The 22346-nt window shown below is 41.2% G+C and overlaps 1 protein-coding gene across 1 annotated transcript in view; it reads left to right on the top strand.

Moving 5' to 3' along the window:
• Window positions 1–16165, top strand: part of LOC115378188 (alpha-tectorin-like) — a 33304-nt gene extending 17139 nt beyond the window's left edge. The window contains exons 34-39 of the mRNA XM_030078371.1: window positions 74–258; window positions 959–1119; window positions 2907–3158; window positions 3410–3569; window positions 3765–3867; window positions 16134–16165. Coding sequence (XP_029934231.1) covers window positions 74–258; window positions 959–1119; window positions 2907–3158; window positions 3410–3569; window positions 3765–3867; window positions 16134–16165 — 893 coding nt within the window. The remainder of the gene's footprint in view (window positions 1–73; window positions 259–958; window positions 1120–2906; window positions 3159–3409; window positions 3570–3764; window positions 3868–16133) is intronic.
• Window positions 16166–22346: the final 6181 nt, after the last annotated feature.

The following is a 22346-nucleotide window of genomic DNA, read 5'->3' as shown; positions in this document are numbered from 1 at the left end:
GTTTTACTGTAAATGTTAAGTTTGGCCATTGCAATCTCCAAATATGTTTTATATTTCTATCTCCCTACCATAGATTCATCCATCTCCTGTGTTAGTAGTTCAGGCACCATGTCTGTGTCCCGCTGCCAGCTGTTTGAGGCCGGCTTCCATCCTGATGCCCTCCACCTCAGGGACCATTCCTGCAATGGGACAGTCCAGGACGGACGACTCATATTCCACTTTGATAATGATGAGCAGCTGTGTGGGACAATTCTCAGGGTACAGGCTATAGTTTCAAATGACAACAGATTATCCTGCAGATTATTATTACGCTAATTTGTTGCCAAAAGGTTTGCGAGAAAATAGTTCAGTTTCATCAGTGCAATTTTTGCATTAGTTGTCAGTCCTTTTTTGGATCTCAGACCACATCAGGTGTCCCTGGCCAATCCTATGTTGCCCTGAGGTTTTTCCACCTTGCATTGCCTACCAGTTTGTGTGACTAATATTTAAGTTTCTGGTTTAGCACTTGGTTCTCATCTATAGCAGGTGTTTTGCTGTTATCTTCACTGTGTGTCTCAGCCTTTGCTAAGCTGGTAGCATTCAGCAAACAATGTGACCAGTGGAGGAGCTACAGCCGTCGTGGGGTCGGAGAGCAGAGGGGGTGACGTGGGAGTTGGGGATTAGCTTAGTGTTGGCACGACAACGAAAGTCAGAAAACCTGTTAATAATAAGAAGCTGGCAAGTAGATCCATGGTGAAAATGGACATACAAATAATGATTATCACGTAACAAGGTCATTTTGCTACACCTTAATCCCAGTAATATCAGTTAACACATGCCGATTTCCGCAAGACAGCTAAATACAGATGAGCAAAAAGCATTAGCACAGTGCGCACAACTTTTACACTAACACTATTTATACTTAAAGTTTTACTTGGACTGTTTTGGAGTAAGCTCATTTTTGCATCTCCCTTCATAGAGCAATGGAACCCACTTCATTTACGAGAACACCGTCCAGGGCGATGTGGACCCCCATGAGGGGCTGATCAGCCGCCAGAGGAACATCCACCTGCGTTTCTGCTGCGAGTATCCCCTGAGCCAGTCACTGTCTATGAATGTGGGCATCAACCCTGTAGAGAGGTGACGATCACAACATCCTCACAAAGCACATACATTTCAATCCCACATGGCAAAAATAGTGTGAGAGAGAATAGCTACTTCTGATTCATTTGTCTAATAATAAATTACTAACAACCAACCTTTGTGATGGCATTGGGAGCATAGCGGAGGCGTCGCAGGCTTTTGGGATCCATACAGAACCCTCACCACAGGTAGTTACTAAGGGGTTGTAAGGAAGATTCCTCACAACCCCTTAGGAACATCTGACCATACATGTAGCTTATCTGACAGGACAAAGGGCCCCAACACGTAAAGACTGAGGTGATGAGGTGATTCCAAGTCTGACAGACTCGTGCCGCCCAGTACCAGGCATCAGGAGCTGCCACATGGTTTCACATTAAGTCTGAACCGGTGTCGGGGCGTGTTGTTGTGGCAGACAAGTCACAGACGTGGGCTAGTGCCTTCTCTGTTGAAAACTCACCTTGAAAGCTGCCTGTACTACGAAATTGGAGAGGGAGTATGTGTGAGATATGAAGTGTATCATTCCTAACACCTAACACCCAGAGTGCTCAAAGAAGAATGAGTGGATTGAAGTTGGATTCTCTTTTCCATGTTTTTCCTCCTCAGTAATGATGATGGTAAAACAACTTTTGGCCACATAAAATACTAAAAACCTACAAGAGGGCCCTTTGCCAGTGACAAGGGAAATGTTTAGAGCCTATATAGATCCTGTTTGTTCATGTGCCATATCACTGGTGAGGGCTTATCTACACTTTGTTGCAGTGCCAGCTCTACCTATGTTGGTGGTGTCCCTCTGGCCGCTAATGGCACCCCTCCAGCAGATGGCGCCCTAGGCAACTGCCTATACCGCCTATGCCAAAAGCCAGCCCTGCTTTGTTGTCATATTTCCAGCAACGTATTTTTATTCACATTTTGAAGTATCATAGTAGAAGAGGTTGATGGAAATGGATGGAAAATGTGAGATTCGACAACATTTCACAAAAACTCTTGAGGAGTTTTTTTTTGCCTTTTTCAGAAAAGTTAATGCACTAAATGGGAGATGGAAACACCTTTACTGAATACGTTCTGACATAGTGAACATGTAACTCACATGACTTGCTGCGGATCATGCCCCTGCCAGAGAATGCCTACCTAGCCTGACTAATCCTTGTTAATTTTGCCTATCAAAGAGACACAACAAATTTTCTGGTAATACTTACTGGCCTCAAATTTGTAAAGTCAACATCATCATTTGCTGAATGGGATTTACCATAGCTCATGTTCATTGCAGTGGTAAGGGAGTTATTCTGTGGTGGGAGGCAATCTACTGATCTGTGATAAAAACATTATCCATGGGGCAATCTACTTGGCATATACAGCGCATTGCATCTGATCACAACTCTATCCAAACACTCTTTCACTCCTTCTTCTGTTTGGCTGCCGGCATTTGATTACATAGAAGTAAAGAGATCTTTTAATTTGCATAAAGTAGTTGATAGAAACCTGTATTCATTTACATTTACTTTCACTGGTTTTCTGAAAAATTGGTTAAAGTTTTTTATACATTTGGATGGGAATCCAACTACTGTCAGCACAAGTATGAACTTGCCTAAACAGTACACAGTACAGAAAACATGTCCCAAATGCCTTTCATGCCCAGATTATATCCGGCCCTGAAACGTGTGTCATTCACAAAACTAAACTGGCTGTGTCAACTGCTCAAACCAAGGAGTAACAAATGAAGTTGGATTTTACCGAAACTTGGCTGGAATTGTTCTGAAATTACCTTGTATATTGTTTTTCTGCAGCATTGTGAGCAAGAAGCTTCCAGCTGGTCAAGGTCGCTATCATATGAGGATGATCCCCTATCAGGATGCTGGTTTCCGCTTTCCCTTCACCACTTCCAGCAACATAGAAATGGAAGTGGACCAAAGGTTGTATGTGGAGCTGCGGACAGATGGAGTTGACAGTCGGCAGATTTCCACCGTTCTGGACTCCTGTTGGGCCACACCTGTCAATCTGGCCAGCTACCCTGTCCGATGGGATCTCCTCATCTCACAGTAAAGGAGTTGTTGTATTTTAAGTTGTAATGCATTGATTAGCTGTATTTTATTCACTGATTGCTCTGAAAATGTCCAAACATGCAGTGTATTTGGTCTGAAGTTGTGACTCTACAAGATATTTGGATACAATTGTTCTCTTGTAATTCATAGCTCACTGAGCACTCATCCTCTCTTTACTAACTTAAGGCTTTTACTTTGAAATTCCCTTCCTAACCTGTCTATCTGCCTCCTCCCTCGCTGTGCTCCAGGTGTCCCAACGAAGCAGACGGTACAGTGGAGCTGCTGCAGAATGGCATCTCCACTGTGTCCCGTTTCTCCTTCAAGATGTTCACCTTCACCAACTTTTCCACGATCTACCTACACTGCCAGGTCCACCTGTGTCTTCTGAGACACAATAACTGCACCGCTGTACGTACAAGCTGCTCATCTACTCTGAATATTCTGTGGTATCATCTGTTGTAACATCGAGGAATATACACACTGATGGTGGCACTAGTGGAATGCCAAGGGCGGCATACCGATCTTGTGGTTGTAAAGATTTTTACTGTAAGTCACTCTGAATAAGAGCATCAGCTGAATGCTGATAATGTTGTTTTCCTGCAGCGCTGCTACCCAGGATATCACGTGAGGGTTTCTAGGGATGTGTCCTTCCATGACACTGCAGCCATCTCTGTGGGACCTCTGTTCTTGAAGCACAGTGACCAAAGTACGCCTCTTTTATCTAATTGGAACATTTCTTAATTTGCACATTTTTGAAGCCAATAATCCAATCAATGTATCATGTAAATTAAAACTGCAATGTTTTAATGTTAAAAATAAGTGTAAGAAATTTTATCATTGCCCAAATATTTTAGTAGCAGCAACTTTAAAATATTACACATTTGTAGAAAGTCAACTGTGAATCCAATAAAGTGAGCAAAGCACCATTTACATTTGCATGTAAGTATGGCATATCTCTAGTACAGGAGTTTCATTTTTGTATTATTTTTTTTTTTTTTTTACAGACCTTCTGCTTCATTCTGATAGAAGAAAAGCAAAATCAAGTGATGCTCCGTTCCAGTTTGCCTCCCTGGTGACTCTGCTCGTCAGTGCACTGACTGCCACAGCTCTGATTTAGGAAGATCACGGATACACACACAGGCAGACAAATACATAAAAAATTTAAGTCATGAAAAGGAAAATTGAAGTATTTTTTGTGTACAACAGTAGGGGGCAGCACACACACACACACACATACACTTTAGGATGAGATCTACATCTCCTTGTTACTATTTCCAGTGCATGGTGTTTGTTGATTGCATCCTGTGGTCAATTGCTGTGATTATCACTAGGTAATGTCTTAAAGTCTGTTATGTAAGTGTTTCATGAATAAAGAAGGTGCAGATAACAAATGAGGTGATGAAATATGTCTTTGAATCTTACTGTGCATTCTTTCAGTCTATTGTATCTGTTGCTGCTCTGCATTTAGAGATGCCACCGTGTCTCACAAGTTTTTTTCTCTCAGTGTCTGAATTCTTCAACAAGATAAATAAATATCTTGCTTCATGATATGTCTAAAAAAGTTTGGAAAAAGGTCTTGGAAATTGCATAGATAGAAGCAAGTTAGCAAAACTTCACAATTTCACAACATGCATAAGACACCTTTATGTAAGAAAAACCACAATCCAAACCATTAATACACAATGTTTCTCATTTGACATGAAAGGAGCTGTCAGGGATACATGAGGTCGTGTTTCTTCCTTTTGTTCTGCATCTCCTTTGTTGGGGCCAGGGATGAGACAGACAGTGCTGAGATCTCCTGTGTCTTCTTGTCAGGGGTGGAAATTCATCATTGTCAGTGAATATGTCCCAAACAGTATAGGGTGAGACCATAGACATAACAACGCTTATCACACACCCACAACATGTAATTTGTCATTGGTACGGTGAAAGACTTAAGAGAGGAACAAGAAGTCCAGGATCTCATGGCACAATACATTTACTTCCTCGTCCACTGTGAACACATTCAAACAGGATACAGAGGGATCATGTAGTATGTGTGTTGGTTTTAGAACAAAAGCAAATATTTACTTTTATGTATTTTGTTTGAAAAGTTTTCATGGTTTGTGTATCTGCCACATTCACATTTGCATAATGGCAGCTCAAGCAAAAAGTCAGTGTGTGTGTGCGTGGGAGTAAACGTGGTTCTTTGATAAGTGTGTGTCTCTCATGTAGCGTGGCTGGTTTAACAATGTCCCATTGGGAGGTTAATCCTGTGGCTTATGTGGCTTTTGCAGGTTTACAATGTCGACATGTGAGCATGAATGAAAAGGGATAAAGGGGAGTTTGGGGAGGGGGGGGTGAAGGCCTTATCATCAAACAGCTGATAAGGTCTTCATCACCTCACCTTTAATTAAATTGATATAAATAAAAAAATAAGTACTGCTATTTTGCACAGACATTCATCAGTGCATGCCATAATTACATCAGCTAGTCATAGTTACTATTGTATAGAAAATGTGTACTCGCACACTTAAAGTATTCAAAAATATCTTAAGATGTTGAGGATGACATGTCTACAAATGAGGCTCAGGGCAGGGCTAAGGTGACCTGCAGTCACTGGACTACACAAGCAATGAATCTGAGGGTCCTTAAACTGACCAAAAAAAAAAAATCTCAAAATTCTCCAAATCTAAGGTAAAATGTATCTGGTCAAAATGCATATGGCCCTTCAGTCACGTCTTCTTTTCAGCTCCTTCATTCGCTGTCCGTTCTCTCTCGTCTATCCTGCATCTAATTCAGTTAACTAAATGGAGCTCCTGCAGCCACACAGGTCGTGCCTTCCTCCTTGACCTCCCCATCACATCTTTCAAACCTAACCACATCCACATGTAGCTAAATATAGTTTACCTTTAGTTGATAAGCTAATGGCAAGTGTGTTCATCCATTAGTCTGCAGATCAATGAAATGGCCAAAATGTCTCAACAGCCTGTGCTCATGACATAATACATAAGCATACCTACAGCATGTATGATGTTTCTTAGCACCAAAACTCATTTCAAAGAAATGCCATACATGTAACAAGTCAACACGACTTCAAGTACTCCATAACACGACTTCTCTTCTCCTGCACCCTCCAGGTGGGATTTTTCTAGCAAGGAGTGTCTACTGAAAGCTGACTTTCAGTTTCCAGCTCTGACATGTCACACTGATCCCTCCAACTCACATTAGAGCTGTTCTCTGTGCCAGCACTGTGTCTTGGCAGGGGGTGTCTTTGCTTATTTGTAGCCTCAGGAGGGAGGTAAGAGGCATGAGAGAGAGTAGCGAGAAGGATGGTGGAAGTAGGAGGTGGAGCGACTGGGAAACAAGAGTGATGGCTTGTTGACTTTTACAAGATGTTGAGGGCTTTGCTGGCTAAATTGGTTTCCCTCATTGGGTCCCCAGTGTGGTATGTTGGAGGGGTCAGCAGTGGTCTCATCTGACATTTGACCTCCGCTATTCCCCATATGCCACAGTGCATGTCAGCACTGACCGCTATGCAGTTCAAAACATAATTACATTTGAACTTGAGCCTATTTATGTAAGAATCCAGCTCCTTGTATTTGTAATCAAGAAAACATTTAATATGAAAGATCCTAGTGCCAACAACAAGACCACAGTCCTATCTCCTTGGATGCAGAGTTGCCTATATCTAACCTTGTGGAATATGTATTGCCATTGCCTTTTCATATTTAGGGATCCTCCCAAATTGTATTCCAAATGGAGGCATTAAGGACATTTGTGCCAAAGAAAAGCAATAACAATACAACAGCAAGATATCCTGCCTTTCGAAGCCCCGTGAAGTCACCATGTCAACTGTAAACAGTCATGTCAAGCACACAGTCAAGTTATAGATTGTTTTTAAAAGGGCATGCAGTTACTGTACAGTTTTACCTGTGACAATTCGGTAATGTCGAGCTTGCATGGGCTTGTAGTGTTGTTGTACAACTAGGCAGTGTGACTTCTTTTTGGCATTTCTGCTTTATTTGACAGTCACAGTACAGAGAGACAGGAAAGGCAGTGGAGAGAGTGGATGACATGCAGCAAATGGCGTGAGGTTGGATTTGAACCCAGGATGCTGCGATCAGGACTCAGCCTTAACAAGTGGTACATGCTCTTATCTGGTGAGCTATGGGGCGCTCCGATTGGCTGACTTCTTGTAGCGAAGTCAAATTAGGAGATAGGGCCCACATTTACTCATTAACCAAAACCAAACCATCTTAACCAAAAACGTCTTCCATCTTTGAACACATTTTGTATTGAGAGGATTGTAATCGAGTAAAACAAGTATTCACCAGATAGGATGACTTAAAACTGTATCTGGATTGTTTGTTTTCTAACTGAAGCCCAGGTCTACATATCATTTATTGGACTTTGTCATTGTAAGCAAGGCTGTAACTGAGGAAAATTAAACCTTGTCATAATTTGTGTTGCTTCTATAAGCCCATGTTAGTGGTGATAAGGTCAGATTTTGAATTTTCTAATATTGTCACAGCTAACGTAACTGGTGTGCAACTAGTTTTTAATTATTTCATATTGATGTCTGCTCAGGGTTGGGCTTTCTCAGTGTGTTTCTGTGTCAGCAGAAAAATGGAAAAAGCCACTTATGGTAAAAGTGAATTTGTGAATTGGCATAATCATGTCTTCGGATGATTTCAATTTTAATTTCACAGGTTGACATAAGAGGTAATTAAAAGTAGTATATCTTTGTTTGGGTTCTGTATGTTTACTAAAAATAAATTGGCAATTCCATTATTTTACTTGAACTCCTCCAAACCATTGTTAGGATAAAACTAGCCTGTCATAAAATAATAATAATAAAAAAAAAAAATGTAAAAAATTTATGAAAACGTTAGCGTCAGCTATTTACATTCTCGTTATTGCTCGTTAAAGACCTGCCTTCACACCATTTGTGCTGAAGGAAACAGAGCATTGAGAGGAAACTTTATCAAGTGAATTGGGTTTTGACAATGGAACCCAGCTGCATGGCTAAATCAGTGTGGAATAGCAAACATCTCTCCTTTCCTTCCCGTTTGGAAAGAAAATCCTCGGAATGCATTTTTCTTTCCCTTGTTTTTCTCTTTTTTTTTTATAGATTTGATAAGACCTCTTTTGATAAAGACATATCCGGCCATCTACTGTTACTCTTGCCAGTAATTGGATTTCCCTGGTGAATTCTATACTCCTGAGAAGCTTGGACACTCAGGGGACTGTGGCTGCAATCCTAGAAGTCATGAAATTGACTCAGCAAACAAAGTGGGGAAAATCAAGACTTTGTTAGGTGAAAAACATGAACCATGCTCTCTACCCATGCTGTCCTCTTTGTGGATGTAGCCCGCTGCGGCTTACCACATATCCTGTCCTAGAATGACATAAGCCTGATATGTCACCAGAAGTTATTTATTTTGCCTCGGTGCTTTTCTTTATTGTCAAAACATTATATTACAGCCCATTTAAAGTGAAATAAAACTGAAAATTGAATTGTTGTTTATCAGCCAATCTCTCCAAGGCATGATGTATATTTGTGAATTATGTTGTCTGTGGTCAAGCTTTTTCCATTAAGCTACTATTTGAAATATTAGGTCATGGTTTAGAGGGCGTCCTCTTGCCATCTGGTTAACCCATGACCACTTTCGCTGCTCCTTGTAATAATATTGAGTAGTAATAGTAGAACAATTGCCACCTTCATCATATTGGTGTATCTAGTGTCAGACAACACACATTTGTAGACACATAGAATGATTTTGCATTTGTTTTCTAGGGTGATTTTCCCCCCTCTACAGTAGTATTGTAGTGTTCAGCAGTGAACCTTAATTTTACATCTCACCCTTTGAAAATCCTCTTGGATGACCTCACGTTTTTCATTTTTCCCCAGCTCATTTTCCACAGGGTGGCTTCAGATTTTACATCTTGATACCTCTGTACATATAGGCCTCAGTTGTATTGTTTCTGGGATTGAATGGGTATTGTTTAATTCTGTTGCACAAAGTTAGATTGTAGCCCGTTGAAGTCAATGAAGCTGTATGAATTGGAATTTTTCTGGATTCCCTTCTGATGAATCGTCACACCTTTATATACACTTAAATGTATACGTATAAACAAGCAAATATCACAGCTAAAATGTGGTTAATAAGCTAGGCTCACTGAGTGAGCCTCTTGGACAGAGACGATTACAAACAGTTGTCAGAGTATTTTCAATTCACTTGAAATGCTTTTAGCTAATTTGCCTACAGAGCCCAATTAGGTTTATCTCAGGAATTAGAGGGCCAGAGGTTGATGGCTGAGTGATGCACTAGAGGAAGGATAATGACAACCTCACTGCTTCCCTTTTCCACTGTGTCACCATATTCTCCTTCCTCCACACCCCCAATCTTCACCCCCTCCAGCAGTGACCATGGGCTGTTTATCGACTGGCTTCGTCTTCCTGTTTGCGGTACTAAGAGGCTGAAATTAGATCTGCATCAGCGAGGATTTGAGATAAATTGGGCAGCAGATCGGTCCTAACTCAATTTGCTCTTGATCTCTGAGAGGGAAGAGGAGGATGGCACTATATGATGGAGCAGATGAGGGCAGTACCAGACTGACATAGATAAGTATGGGGTGAACGTGGGTCTGTTGATTGCAAGGTGTGTTGCAAAGAATGAGTTTGTGAAATTGCAAAAGCAATACTTTGTGATGAGCAAACACTGCAAAATTGAAGGCAGTGATGAAAAGGGCATTTGGCACACTTGACACACATATAGCTAGTTGCTTTACATTAGCTTTGCCTCCATTACTTAGCCATGACTCATATTATGTAGTTCTTTATAGCTTAATGGGGAAAGCATACCACTAATGTCACCAGGGTAATTGGTGCCATTCGTACTGGATCCATACATATTCAAAATGCATTCACTCTTTGTACTTTAAGGCACTTACTCTGAAAGCGTCCACGAACTGGCTTACATCATTAAGCTTATATTACCATGAGTGACTATGATATACTGTTGAATTGCACTGAGAGGTTTTTGAAATTTGAACAACAAAACAAAACATTTTTTTTTTCTTTTAACATGGCATACTAATCACTGCAAATACCAAGTGCTCGCTATTCCCATAATCTCTTGATTTCTGCGATTGGTGATGCCAAAAAATGCTCACCCTTAATCTGGAGAACAAGTGCCCTCCAACACCCATGCTCTCAGCCCTGTCATCTCTCTCACTCTTCACACACTACAATATGTAAGGCAACATGGTGAACTGTGCGGCTCCCTTGGGCTGGAACCATATGGCTCTGGTCCACAGGGGTAATCGGCCGCTCCCATTACAACTCCCGGGGGAGGGGGTTTGCTCCTTAGCTTCTTTGTATGGTCAGGAGTCAGGGTGTGGATCGCACTCTTTTCACCGTCCCACTTTGATCTGATTCCAATCCCTGACAGCTGATACTGTAGCTAAACCTGACACTCAGTGCTACCTCTGTAGAAATCCAGCATAGGAAGAGGAGAATGGGATTGAGAGGCACAAGGGAGAATGCCAGAGGATCTGTCTTTTTTGTGTGCCAGACAGACATGATGACCCTCTTAGTTAAACTCAGTCCAACAGGTCATGTCCTATACTGAAGCCGTCTTATTGCAAACAAGTTCCTCTTCTTTTTGTTGCTGTTACATATTTGCATGATTACAGAAGCTATGACTAAGTAGGTAGCAATATATGTAAGTCATTCAGGGTGTTTGCATGCACACAGTCATTCCACTATCTGCAGGGATTGATTAATATAACTGCGATGTATCAATATTACATAAGACGTTCAGTTATACAATTTTTTTTTAAAATCATAATTTAATTGTAAATACAGAAATACTGGTTAAGATTCAGTTATACCAGCCAGGCCCAGAGTCACCCTACAGTGCCCAGAACCTCTGTGGACTGCTAGCATCATTGTTGAGCACTCATCAGAACAGTGGCAGGTCAATGGCCTCCTGTAAAGAATGATTAGTGGCAGCAGGTTGACAAAGACATGAACAGGATACTCAGTGAAGCTTCAAGGGGGGATGCAGACAAAAACTCCAGCTCATGACAAAGCTCATTGTCACCTTACAGCAGAATGATTCATCACTGAGAGGAAGCATAGGGCCAGCACACCTTATGTGATGAACTGAAAGGTTGCCAGCATCAGCCAGTTGTGGCAGGAGCTGAGGTCACTCCAGTGCCAGTTTAAGGGGGCAGCAAAGGAGAGGAGTGCATTGACAGAACTGCGTGACATCATGAGAGGCCAAATCATCACCCTGCAGTGAGCCTTCATTGCTGACCCACTTGGCTTCACCAAGAAGCTCCTGGGACAGAAATGGAGTGGCTGCCCGTCTTGCCTGGAAGAGGAGATGAACCACCATCTCTGTGACAGCTACTCAAACAGTACCAGGGAGCAAGAGTTGGGGGAATGTGTCAGTGTGCCAGGATAAGGGTGAATCCTCACGGGTTGGACCTGGATGACTTTAAAACCTTAGAGGTCTGAGATCCTTGGATCTCAAGAGAGGGAAGGCAGTGGAAGGCAACCTCTGCTTTAGAATGGGGGGCTACCCCAATCCCAACCCTTTCAGAGAAACCTGTCAAAAGTCTTGGCAAGATCTTCAGCACCATCTTCAGACACACAGCATTAATTAGAGAGGCTGGTGAGGAACAGCAGACATGCCTGATGGTAGTTGTCGAGTTAGGGATCCTGGGAAAGTTCAAGGCTTGGATGTACCAACATGGCATTTTGCCCCAGATCCTGCGGCCTCTCCTGGTGTGCGATGGCTGTCAACTGTAGAGGACTTTGTGAGAAAGATCACAGAGCATCTGCGCAGGAGGTTGGGCCTTCCCTTGAGTCTGAGCAACATCCCACCTGTATTGGAAGAGCAACAAGCTGACACGACCATTCAGCAGCTATGAGGAGTTCATAGTGGTCCACTCCAGGGAGGTGCTCCAGTACAAGAAGTCCCAGGACCCCAAGGCTTCTCAAGTGGGCATCGGCATGAGGAATGGAACGAAGTGGAAATCCCTGGCTGCCAAGTCCTGTCTGTGACACATTGTGTTATTAGTCACAGTGGCCAAGGTGAGGTCTGGGCACGTTACAGACAACCCATTACAACAAGGCCACAGGTAGGGAAAGATGCCAGATGATCCAGCAGGAGGTGAGGGCAAGATTGGAGGAGATATATGCTAGTAAGAATGTGGGCATGCGGCAGCAGGTTTCATGGACTAAATGTGACCGGGCAATGGACCATAACATTTCCTAGGGTGAGCTGTTGCAAGCTGAGCTCCATCACCTGATACCATCTGTCCAAAGTTTAGCTAACCTGTTCTGCTGGGTAAAACCGAAACACCAGCCAAGACAACAGCCATCACACACAAGTCAGGGCCTAATAAACCCTGGCTGAGTCACCCAGAAGAGGGTGTATAGTGTTCGAAAGACCCAAAACAACCTATGACCCAGCATAACATCATTGATGATGTATCTGAACACATTGCAAGATGTATCTTTCAGCGTCTTTCAACAAAATATGCTGAATAAATGTTTTGCCAGAATATGAGTGAATATATGAAAAATTGTATGCACTCATTGCATCATCTGTCCATATGGGTTTAGCCCATTTCAGCATATTTCTTATACACCTGAAGTTGTCTACATCAGTATCTTTGGAGTAACTTTGTACCTTCTGAAGAGCAACTTTGTCTCTTTGTCTTATTTCTTGAAGGCAGTTCTTCTCAAGAGACATTTTGAGTGTATTTGAAGGCTGCGTGGCCCACCTTCCACAGGTGCTACAGATGGGCCCCAGCAGCATTAGCTGCAAAGTTCGCTATTGGCTGAGTGATAGAGCAATGGGCAATCTGAGCCCCCCTGAATTTAATCGAGAGAAAAGCCTTTTAGACAGTGACTGCCCAAAAATCCCTTGGGATTCATGGGGGCATTCAAAGAAAAAGGTGTGTATGCGTGCGTGTGTGTGTGTGTGTGTGTGGTGTGTGTGTGTGTGTGCATGTGAGCGTGTGCTCATAAAGGTTACTTATAGAAGGGATCTTGTCTCAATGGACAAGATCCCCACTGCCGTTTACATACATCATAAGAAGATAAGAAGACAAGCTGCGACACATATTGCCTCAGGACAGCACTAGAACTGATGTTGACCGAATGGGCTCCTGTCTGTCATCACTGACTATGGAACATACCAGAAGACTTCAATAGAAAGGACAACATACCAGGAACTTACAATGTTTGAATTGTTCACTGTGTTGGGTCATATTCAGGCCTTTTTGAAAACTGTAACATCCCTAAGTATTTCCTAAATTTATGGCTATTAGTTGGGGGGAAACTGACAGAACAGACTGGAGAAAAATGTAACGAGGCAGCAGGTTATGGAATTTGAACCTATGCGGTAGCTGCAGGTTGCTGTTGTCCTGTCGAAACCTCCTAACAGGAATTTAGGTGATTGTCATGGTTTCATTTCAGTTGAAGGATTACATGGTCCTCTTAAGGTTGAGAATTTTTGTACAAATAATGTTCTTTCAAAACAGGAAAATGTCAATGTCAGGTGCACTGTCATTATTTGCAATTTTGGAGAGTGTCACCTAACAACAATATGAATATGTAATAGTATGAATCAGTGCAGTAACCATACATATTATAAATCCATGTAGTAGCTGTGTGCATATCATCCGCCAAACCCATTGGTCTACTTAACCACTTTGTCCTTGGCCAAGAGGGCTTTTTGCCTGACTGAGTGAACCTTCCACAAGAAACTGTGGTATTTTGTGGCATGTCAGCCCAGTGGTTCCCACTGAGAGGATGCCACTGGAAAAGCTCTTAGTTCCTTAACATGATGTCAGCTTCTTTATTACATAAAAGATGTACAGGGATATATAAAAGATACAGGGATAAAATACTAAAACCCACAGGCTCTCTCTTTCTTGGATGTCTTTTTATAGATGTGGGAAAGGTCCATGTCATCCTAGAGAGCTGTATTGTCTTTTTGAGTACAATAATCCGCTCCCCTTTCCCATTCCAACTCAAAAGTGCAATATTACATCACTCTTTTATTTAGAGGCCATATCAATGTGACATCATGACCATCACTCTATACCAGGCATTCATCAAAGAGACGGGTGCTTCAGATTGAAATTCAAGCTTGTGTATTATATTAGATACAGAACATCAACATTTGTCCTTGGGTATTTCTAAGGCCAATCAGATTTCATGAGGTAGAATAAGGGGATAGAGTTGCAGTTTTCCTGTCAGCTCCATGCAGAAAACAGGGTCCAGATATATTGAGTGTCATGCAGATGGCACATACATACAAATGTACCAGCCACTAACAGCAGGCTCCCACCCTGACTGGCTAACACAAGGCAAGACAATATTGATTATGAAAGACCCCCACAAGACACCAGCACATATGTGTCAATACATGAACATTGCTCAGAAAAGGACTGGAGAAAACAGAGGCTCAAAGCATCAGCCGCTGGTAGACAGAGCCGTCACCCAAGAGTTCTAAGGTCCAACAGACCAGTCTGAGCACAGTCTGAATTAACTACAAAAAAGGCTTAAAGCCACACATAATTTAAACATATACTTGAATGCCTGGCTCCTTCAAGGTCAACAAGGCACTAACAGCCTTGATCAAGAGCTCAGTGGGTCAGTGGAAACACTAGAAATTAATGTGAGTTCCACATGTGACCATCATTTGTGGCTTCCTGCTGCTGTTCTGTATGATTAACTAAGCCTGAACCCCCTCAGCTACATCAGTCAGATTAAAAAGGAGGGCTACCAGCAGCCACCTCATCTACATGGATGACATCAACTTGTATGGCAAAAATGAGTGAGACACTGACTCACCCATCTGCCTAACCAGGATCTACAGCAATGACACTGGAATGCCATTCGGACTGGAGAAGTGTGGGCGGATGAAGGGGCCAGACACAAGATGGTCATATAACAGATATATATGATAGCTGTACATAACTTGGGTCATATAGGAACTGTGATGACTTGGCAAGAATGACAGCAACATCCAAGGACATCCATAGAGTAAGAGAAGTCCTGCATTGTCAGCTCAATGGAACGAACAAAATCCAAGCTCATCAACACACCATACCATACCAACATGCCAGTCATCAGGTACCCAGCTGGTATAGAGAGCTGGCCAGTTACAGACATGGAAGCTCTCAAGATCTCAAGACCTGGAAACTCCCCACAGTGCATGCAGGGGCCCACCTGAAGTCCAGCACCCTGAAATGATACATTAGTCACAACGGGGAGGTTGAGCTTAATGACATCAAAGCCACCATGCTGAATGAACCTCTAATTTTCATCCTGTTTGAAATTCTCACTTTTTTAATGAAATTGAATCCAAATCTTGATATATAGCTCACTAAAAAAAGCTTAAGAAAACACAGGTTTTTTGGGGTGAACAATACTCATCAGTCGCACATAGGTATGCGTACAACAGAATGTTTTTGGAAAAGGTTTATATAGGTATTTGTTAGTGAATTACATTGGCTTGGAAGATAATGAGCATTTCAAACAGGCATTTTCATATCCTTTTGCCTCTGTTTGTCAAAGTTGCCAATCAACTCCATTCTAACAGAAATGTTTCAGAACCCTCTTTTAGAACAGTAAAAAAAAAAAAAAATCTGTGAACATTCAGGACAAGTAAATGATACAAAATATGTAGCCTAGCCTTCTGTGGAAGAATTCCTTTAATTAGGTAGTTTTTTTCCCATTAAATTTGAATACACTTGATGTTTTGTGAACTATGTTGACGATGAACAGTATTGAACTGTTACTCATTGCGTCTTTGTTTTGAGGCCACCATTAAGACATTTTTGTCTTCATTAAATCTTGTGGAAGAGCAATCAAAAAGCAAGACAGAGATAGCGAGAGAGTGAAAAACAGGAAGATACAGTACTGAGAAAAAGCAGGGTAAAGAGGAGAAGAGAGGCGAGAGGAAAGGACAGGAGGAGGAAGGATAGAATAGACTGATGCGGAGGGAGGTGAAAAATGGCCCTATTATGAGGCCTAATAGAATTTCTCTCAGCCCCACAGGGGGAAAGAATGGACTCTCCCTCCTTCCCACTTTTCCTCCCTTCCATCCTGCCATCCTTCCATTTGCCCAGGCCAGAGATATAATTTCATAACTCTTCACTTAATTGCATGCATTGCTGGCAGAACCTCACTCTCTCTTCCAGCAAACAGAGGCAGGTGGGAGAGGAAGAAGAGGAGCAGAATAATAGAACAGAGTGGGAAACCGCATCACTTCATTTTTTCAGATGGACAGCTTGTAAAAGTGATAGCTTAGGCGGTCCCCTCTGAGTAGTTGAGTGTAAACACAGAAGAAGTATTTCATGCAGTCACACTGGGATCCTTGGCCAATGCCTCCTAAGATGGACACTTTTTCATACGGTGGAAAATAGAGTTTAAATTCAGATGAAGAGTATAAAGAATATAGTATAGAATTTAAAATGAAACATGAACCTGAAGCTTTTATGTAAACATGAAAGCTAGATTATACTTAGAAAATTAATAATTTCATGTTTTGAGACTTTTAAGAAATGTTTTGTCAGCATTGGGTGGAACTATTAATCATTCAACTGTGACATTTGTCCAGTAGTTGTAGTATCCAGTATCTCAGCTTTGTTCTTCACTTTTCAGCCCAATTCAGGTTATAGCAACAGAATTGCTCTTGTGTCATTATTTTATGATGATCAAATCAGATAGTCTAAATGTTAGAGCTACTTGTTTTTATTTAAAAGTCAATAGTTGGGCAAATTTTTAGTTTTTAATTAAATCTAATTACTCAAACCATTCCCAAACTTTTAATGGAACTTCCACATTACACTGGCATCCCCAATGGAGGTGTTACAATTACAGGTCATATCAATGTGATATATTATATACTGATTGGCCAGGAGAGAGACTGAATTGTTAGTGGAAGACAAGATGTTAAATTCCCCCCCAAAATGTCTTTTTAGTTGGCCTACATCCTCTAATGTACGGTATAAACCTGACTCACCAGTTAAATCTGACTTGACAAATGTATGCCTATTTGTTTTGGACAAACAGAAAAAAATTGCTCTGTTATATTACCTTGTCAAACACTGGCCTTTGAGTGCAGTGATCACTCAACTCTTCCCTACTGTCCCTTTTTCTGTTTTCAAAGGCAGCCTCTGGTGTTTGATCTGCTATTACAGTCCACCATGACCAACCAGAACACGTGTGCCCACGTTCTCATCTGGAATGATCTGTGGACTTGTTACACAGTGTCATACATCATCATGAGAGCCTAATCTGATCCTCAGAGAGATGCTCTTCCCCCGATCGTAAAGATGGAAATGCTTTTGACCTCTCACCTCATCTAAATGAGTACCTTTTTAAGGAACGCTGTGCTAACTTGAATGGTATGGGATGCAAAAGGCACAGAGGTTAGAAGACTGAGTAGAATATTTCTGCCTGTTCTCTTGTTTAAGCAGGATGGCAGCTGGATTTCAAACACTGTGTTGTTCTACAAGATCTATGAAACTCATGAGTCATTTAAATGCTTTTCTGCAAATTCATTTCATGTAAGTGCCAACATTAGTCTATGGGAGCTGCACATAATGTCTTACATTAAAACAACAGAGTAATATATTTCAACTTTATCTGATCTTCAGTAACAGCCCCCTCTATTTTGACAATATGTTTCAGATGTAAGAGTTGTGTTATTTTAGTGAGTCATGGTCATTAGGATAGCAAATCATAGAGTTGAAATATAAGGTAAAATTGTATGTGTATATTGTCACTTAATTCTTCATTTTCAGGGTTTGAAGATTCAGGATTAGAGTTAGAGATTTGTTAATTTTACCTTTGAAAACTATGAAAAGACTATGAAATTAATTAATCTGCAATCAGCAAAATCAAAAGTATGTGAAATAATAATATGTCGATAAAACTTATATTAAGTTATTGTAGCCTTTATCATTGGGCAGTATGCCCAGTATAAATTACGTAAGGGTGATTTATTATTTGCTCATTTATTTCCATCCCAATTTGCTTATTTGTTCATGTATTTAAATGATTTTGACTGACCCTGTTGTCTTAATGTTTGGATTGCTAACTGGGCCTTTAATTCACATATCAAATGTCATTCTTGGGGCATAAACACCGGTAACTGGAGGTGCAACTCGAAACATCTCCCTTTTGCCAAGTCCATTACAATATGTGTTGACAAAACCTCCAAACACTTGCCATCTTCACGCCTACTTGTATGCTGTGGCCAGCTCCCGGAAATTCTCAACTCAAGTGGCCACTTGGCTGAGTACAAAGACCGCAAGTGTGGGTGGTGGGACAAAGCCTGTATATGCTACTGAAGACTAATGACTAATGGAGATCAGCTGATGTGTAGAGGAGCAGGGCTAGATTGATTGAAGACAGGAAGGCGGTGTGTGATGGTAAGAAACACCGGGAACCTTAGTGAGCAGGACGATAACCCCCCAACCTTGAGGACAAACTCAGACTAAATACACAACTCACCCAGACAACACAAGTGGGACAAAGGAAAAAGGGGTAGAAAATCAAGACGGAGAGGCAGGCGGTGGAGCAAACAGGGGATCAACTGTTCCTGTGCCGGTTGAAGGATAGACTTCAGAGATAAGCCTCTTTTTATTTTGTACAGGACCCGTGGAAAGGTCTTTTCATGCCATAACCTCACATTTCTGGATATTCCTGAGGGAGTACCCTGTTTCCACATTCTCACTTCACCCCGGGGATGATTTGTAGAGTAAATAAGCATGTTACTTTGAGACCGCATAGAGTCTGTTAATTGACCGTAACAAGCTGTAAACTTGGTCACAGCAGCTCTAACTTAAACGTTAACTTTGCACCATGTAAAGATTTTATATGAAATATCATTCATCATCATGGTTGCAGTTTAACAAACATTTTGACAGCAATAGACTTTACCCCTGTACTTCACTGTAAAAATACCATAGTATTGTCTAATTTTGTATATCTATCATTTCTATCTACACCACTTAATTCAAATGTTAGATATCATGCTGACTGGCAAAAGGAAAAACTGATTTAGTAGTAGCCATGCCTCTTAAATGGCAGAGTAGTTTGCAAATTACAACGCATGGTAACAATACAGCAATATCACATTACTGTCAAATCTACGGCAGATACGTCTCTTTGTGAGGAAAGTTAAGTTCCATCTGCCTGAATTAACTGCAGAAGAGGACGTTTTTTAGAGTCCAAACCAGAAAGTGCAATGATGTTAATTCGATGTAAGTGACTCGGTGAACACAGAAGTCACTTAACTGAGCCTAAAATCAAGCGGTCACTGAACCTTACATGCCCTATCCTCTTTCACCACCACATGTCACTCCAATACACATGGTTCTCTTCACACATCAAACATTTTCCCCCCACTAACAACGCACTGGAGGTTAGGAGCAGTTAGTGGAGGGAATGTGTTTTCCATTTGAACCATGAGGGACTGAGAATCTGATCTAGGGTCCTGAGGCTGGCTCAGGGCAGGGAGGTCTGTTGATGCCACTTCTGATCAGACTAAGCTGAGAACAGGTGAGGGCGGAGAGAGCCAGTGCGTGGGTCAAGCACTTCGGTAACGCCAGATCAAATTCGATTTAGCTGGGCATGAAGATAAAATTGAATTATGGTGAGCTTACGGAGTGCAGGTTTTCCCACAAAGTTTGTCTTTCCTGTGGCAGGGTAACTTGGGACAGGTTGGGTGGTTTTATAAGCAGTAGCACAAATACAGCATGCCAATTTCTCTTTCAATGACCTGCTGTACCGTTCACAAAATTTTTTTATTTACAGCCATCTGTAAAACGTTCTCAAGTACACATAAATTCTGACTTATTTACCATATCTTCCCACCGTCATTTGATCTCGTGGGATGAAAGCCCATAACAGAATATGTTCACATCTATAATATTCCCATAATCCCATAAAGACCGACACATGTGAAACCAGTGGGAGCCGGTGTGGAAGTATGTGTCGTTTCACACATCATTATCTAGCCATATTACTCAACAGCATAGGTGAAATTGTGTTGACAGAGCGTTTGTCTCTGTTATGATAGTATTGTGTTGCCACTATCACACTGACCATATGCATTTCCATAATTTATGCTGCCAGGGAGAAACTAGACCATCCTGTGTTCTCTGTTTCCTTCCCCCTTTGGGCTGCTACCCTTCCTTGCTCTCCAACTTGTGAGGCCTCCGGTAATAAGTCTGTCTAATTTGGCTTAGGTTACATATCAGAGGCTTTGCAGGAAACTGTCCAGATCTTCTTCATCTCAAGGACAAAATTCATAAGGATCCAGGGCTGTCTCAAAACCAAACCACAAATTGTGTGCGTGTGTTTGTGTGTGTGTGCGTGTATGCATATATGCGCATTGGTTAAGGGTTTATGTGCATGGTCCTGTGTATGCAAGTGAGCATAAGCTTAGGTGCATTTCTCTGCATCAGCATACTGTGGGTGTGTGATCAATACATACCATACAGAGGACAAATGGATATAAGAGCTTTATTTATCGTATTGATTTTACTGTTTATCTGATGTAGGAATTTTGCAAATTCACATTAAGTATCATACAGTATATGTATTAGTAAATACAAGGAACATTCAGTATTTTTCGGCTCTGTACAATTCAGTCCCGGCACACGGCCAGTCTTGTCACCATGAGCTTACATTACCAGGGCTATATGCTGAACCCATACTTTTTCTCCCCACCGTTATCCTCCAAAGACAGTCTTCTCTCTCTCAAGCCCCGCCCTCCCACCACCCTCGTCTTCCTTGTATTGTTACTTGGTTATGTTCAAGTGCAATGTCATGACATTTAGGTTCACCTTCAGTTGGGTTTGCTGTACAGGTAAGACAATGCCTTGTCAGCTTTACTTGACGAAATCTTTTATCTCCATCAAACAAGGCAAATACTGTCCGAAGAAAAAATCTCCGTCTTCAGTCACAGTTTCTTACAGGGAGACTAACTCAGAGGAGGTACATGAAGCAGGGGTTTAACAGTTGGACTGAGTGATAGAGTTGTGGACAGTTATTGACCTAGGCAACATATAGCAAGGTGTTGAAGTTTAGGACAGGTTATTAAATGATGATGACTAATACTGAACCCATCCATTTAACCAAAATGTATATTTTTTTTTAGAATCAAGTGTCAAAGTAAGATGAAACTGTTTGCCAAATCCCTTACATTCTGTCATAGTAAAGTTGTGTTTGTTTGTGGTTATAGTCGATCACCTGGTCAAACTCAGGGAACCTCTCTTCTCTGGTTAGTGACATAACATCTTGCTGGTGCAATTTTCCATGCATTCAAGACAACTCAGGGCTTGCATTATGTCACTCCCAAATCGTGATGATTCAACACTGAACTTCAGGGGTTCAAGCCTTTCAGCTGAAAAATCAAATCATGATTTGGGCTATATACTATGATCACATCTACTGTATGTCCATGAAGGACAAGTATGTAAATACCACAGTAGGTATGGAGTTGTAATGTATTAAATCATTTTATATCAAAACTCTAATGATGTAATATCTTTGCTATTCAGGGGATATTTTTTCCATTTCTAAGATTAGGGCTCACCAAGTTCTGCGTAGTCTTAAAGGTGATCAATACACCACACTATTGTTAATAATAATTTGTTAACTCAGTATAGGAACACCCCTCCATTTACCTCTCCAACATTTTTGAACCAGGACAGCATTTATATTGTAAGAAAATCCCATTCACATAGGTATTGTACATAGATATTGTACAGGAAGCCTTCCAGGCTTGAACTAAACTCTAAAATGACATATTATTAACAAATGATACAAAAAACAATTTAAAAAATTAAAAAATACTTAAAAAATACATCATCAGTGGACACCTGAAATTATTCCCAGGCACTTGTGATGCAGAATTGACATTACTCACCTACATATTTAAGTGCTACAATCTAACTTAGCAAGACAAGAAGATAAAAAGGAATGATACCATTTACAGTTGTTATCAGGAAATTAAAATATAACAACCTTTAAAGAGTAGAGTGAGAATACCTTCATTCATAACGACACTACTGCTCAAAGCCCAGTGGGCTAGTGGTTAATAACAATGTACAAACTGTACTCAAGAGTACCAGATACACATGGTGGCATAAGTT

The sequence above is a fragment of the Myripristis murdjan genome, chromosome 19 (genome assembly GCF_902150065.1).
Source record: "Myripristis murdjan chromosome 19, fMyrMur1.1, whole genome shotgun sequence".
In the NCBI taxonomy this organism is placed as follows: domain Eukaryota; kingdom Metazoa; phylum Chordata; class Actinopteri; order Holocentriformes; family Holocentridae; genus Myripristis; species Myripristis murdjan.
Note: the sequence above shows the minus strand (reverse complement) of the source record. Positions and strands in the feature narration are given on the sequence as shown.